Below are 2,519 nucleotides of genomic sequence, written 5' to 3'. Positions count from 1 at the left end.
TGGTGTCCAAGGGGAGATTTCATTGGTAACCCCTTACTCCCTGGTGTCCAAGGGGAGATTTCATTGGTAACCCCCTACTCCCTGGTGTCCAAGGGGAGATTTCATTGGTAACCCCCTACTCCCTGGTGTCCAAGGGGAGATTTCATTGGTAACCCCCTACTCCTTGGTGTATAGGAGCTTTCATGGCAGTCATTTCAGGTCATTATTCTTCATACATTTTAAAGAAGAGAAAATAAAACACGGGCAAAAGCACCTAAATAAACATTTTCCAAAAAAAGTTGTACAAGTAGCCATCAATTGAAGGGGTGACCTCCATCTTCAGTTATGGAGGAGAAGGAGACCCCAAGCACAAGCCACACCTCCTCAATACCATCAGGATGCCTGGCAGATAGTGACTCTCAGTGTGACCAGGTGCTCACTGCTGCCACCAGTGTCCACCATGCAGGAGAGTGCCCTACCACATGTGCTAGCTAGCCTGTGTCTTCTACTGAGTGTGTATCACTTTTGCACTATTGTAAAGGAATTTGAAGTTCAATCCTCTCAAGTGAAGCTTCTGGTCAGTTGTTAAAACTTGAAACCATTGTGTAAGTTGTGGTGGCATCATGAATACATGAATACGTCGTGAGACAGCTAACTGTTGACAGCTGTGGACGTAAGCTACTGCTCAGCCTGCTGCCGTCAGCTCAGCAGTTAGCACTGCAGAAGGAAGAAGATGGCTTCCAAGCAACTGTAGCTAACGTTACTCCAAGAGCCATGTTTGTACTTCAGATGTCCTCAGTTTACACTAAAGCTACCTTACACTGTATAAAACTTTCTGCTTTACTCTCTCAACTCCACACAGCAGGGCAAATAAAAAGACATGTAGGGACCACCTGTTCATTTTCTCGTTAGGCTTCTCTCCCCTACTTCCTGGAAGAGACTTGATTTGACTTTATGTCTTTATATTTCTATTAACCTAATGCCAAGACACCTGCAGTTATGTAGTGTATGACATTTGTAAGCGTTTTCTAGAATATTAGCTAAAAAGTGAGAACTTTGTCTCAAAGAGAGTTCACAGTGAACACTGATTCAGATTTCCTGTGTTCTCCAAATAAAAGGCCCCAATTTGTTTTCATAGCATTTGGGATACTGGGCCTTTGATCTTACGGTCCAACTGTGTATGCCTGGCACTTCAGAATTTAATATTCTGTAACACTTTTTACTTGTCTGTGGCAGATCAGTGGTTTGTTACTGGAAGGATGCAGCTTTGACGGCAATCACCTTTCAGAAAACCAGCATGATTCTCCCAGTGTGTCGACAGTTCTCCCTTGTTTTATGGGCTGGACTCCACAGGTGAGCATCTGGATAGACAGCTTCTAGTATCATCCGTTCACTCTTGGATTTTACTTTTCCATAAGATAGTCATAGCTTGTGGTTTTGATTTGCTCTCCCATTTTACCTGTACTTAACAAATTTGTAGTTAATACATTTTGAAGAGGTAAAGATTTTTAAACCATTTTGTTTTGGAAACAGTTTTCTAAAAAGTGTGTGTGATTAGAGCAAACTCCTGAGCTTCAGAATAGGGTCACAGTGTGGCGTGAGTCTCCCTCTGCAGGCCCCTTAGACCAGGGCATGGTTTCATGGTTACATGGCTCCAGGTAAGTGATGTGAGCCACACAGGTCAAGGCCTTCCCGCTGTCCAGCACTGTAAGTAGCCAGATGTGCGGTTGGAATATGGTGTGGCTGCTGCTGTTGTGGATATTTGAACTGTGAAACGTGGATCACGGGATGGAGCCATAGAGAGGGCAGAGGAGTCAGGAATACTGATATTCCTGCACAGGAAGGAGTAGGAGGGACTTGGAGATTCATGGTTCTTTTGGCTTGGGATGAGTGGAAAGACACTTCTCTTGCTGGGTCAGCCAAAAAGGAAGGTCAGCTGGTTGCTTCTTGGCTTCTCTGATCTAGCAGGTTTTCACCCCAATATCTGATTCTCGAGTCTTATTGGTAAATAGAATAACTTAGATAAAAACAATAGGCTGCCAGTTGGTGGTGGTGCTGGGGGAGGCTCGGGAGATGTGGCCTTGGTGGAGGAAGCAGCCACTGGGGTGGGCTGGAGGTTTAAACATGATATGTCAGTCTCAGTTTGCATCCCTTCTTCCTACCATAGTTCCAAATGTTAACTTCTCGGCTTCCATGTCTTACAGTCACCATGTCTCCATTCTGTCACCATGGGCTTTTATTGTGGAACCATCAGCCCAAATACACCCTTCCTTCTATAAATTTCCTGAGGCGGATCTCTGTGAGTTCGAGACCAGCCTGGTCTACAAGAGTTCCAGGACAGGCTCCAAAACCACAGAGAAACCCTGTCTCGAAAAAAAAAAAAAAAAAAAAAAAATAAGCTTGTATGAGTCAAACATCGTGAACATTATATGATAATCTTAAAGTCAAGTAAGAGTCCTTGGAGCTACATGGCATAAGTAACAGGATTCATGTTTAGGCAGATTCACAGTTACAGGGTGATTTCCAGGCCACTCCGAGCT

At 44.2% G+C, this 2,519-nt stretch overlaps 1 protein-coding gene across 4 annotated transcripts in view; it reads left to right on the top strand.

Annotated features, from left to right (window-relative positions):
- The window catches only part of Dync2h1 (dynein cytoplasmic 2 heavy chain 1), a 220,582-nt gene that overhangs the window by 204,574 nt on the left and 13,489 nt on the right, over positions 1-2,519 (top strand). For all 4 annotated transcript variants that reach the window (XM_026779266.1, XM_026779267.1, XM_005346771.3 and 1 more), the window contains one exon: positions 1,216-1,332. In XM_026779266.1, the coding sequence (XP_026635067.1) occupies positions 1,216-1,332 (117 nt within the window). The remainder of the gene's footprint in view (positions 1-1,215; positions 1,333-2,519) is intronic.

Source organism: Microtus ochrogaster, chromosome 5 (assembly GCF_000317375.1).
Source record: "Microtus ochrogaster isolate Prairie Vole_2 chromosome 5, MicOch1.0, whole genome shotgun sequence".
NCBI classification, from domain to species: Eukaryota; Metazoa; Chordata; class Mammalia; order Rodentia; family Cricetidae; genus Microtus; species Microtus ochrogaster.
The sequence above is the reverse complement of the archived record's forward strand: the minus strand, read 5'-3'. Positions and strand labels throughout refer to the sequence as shown.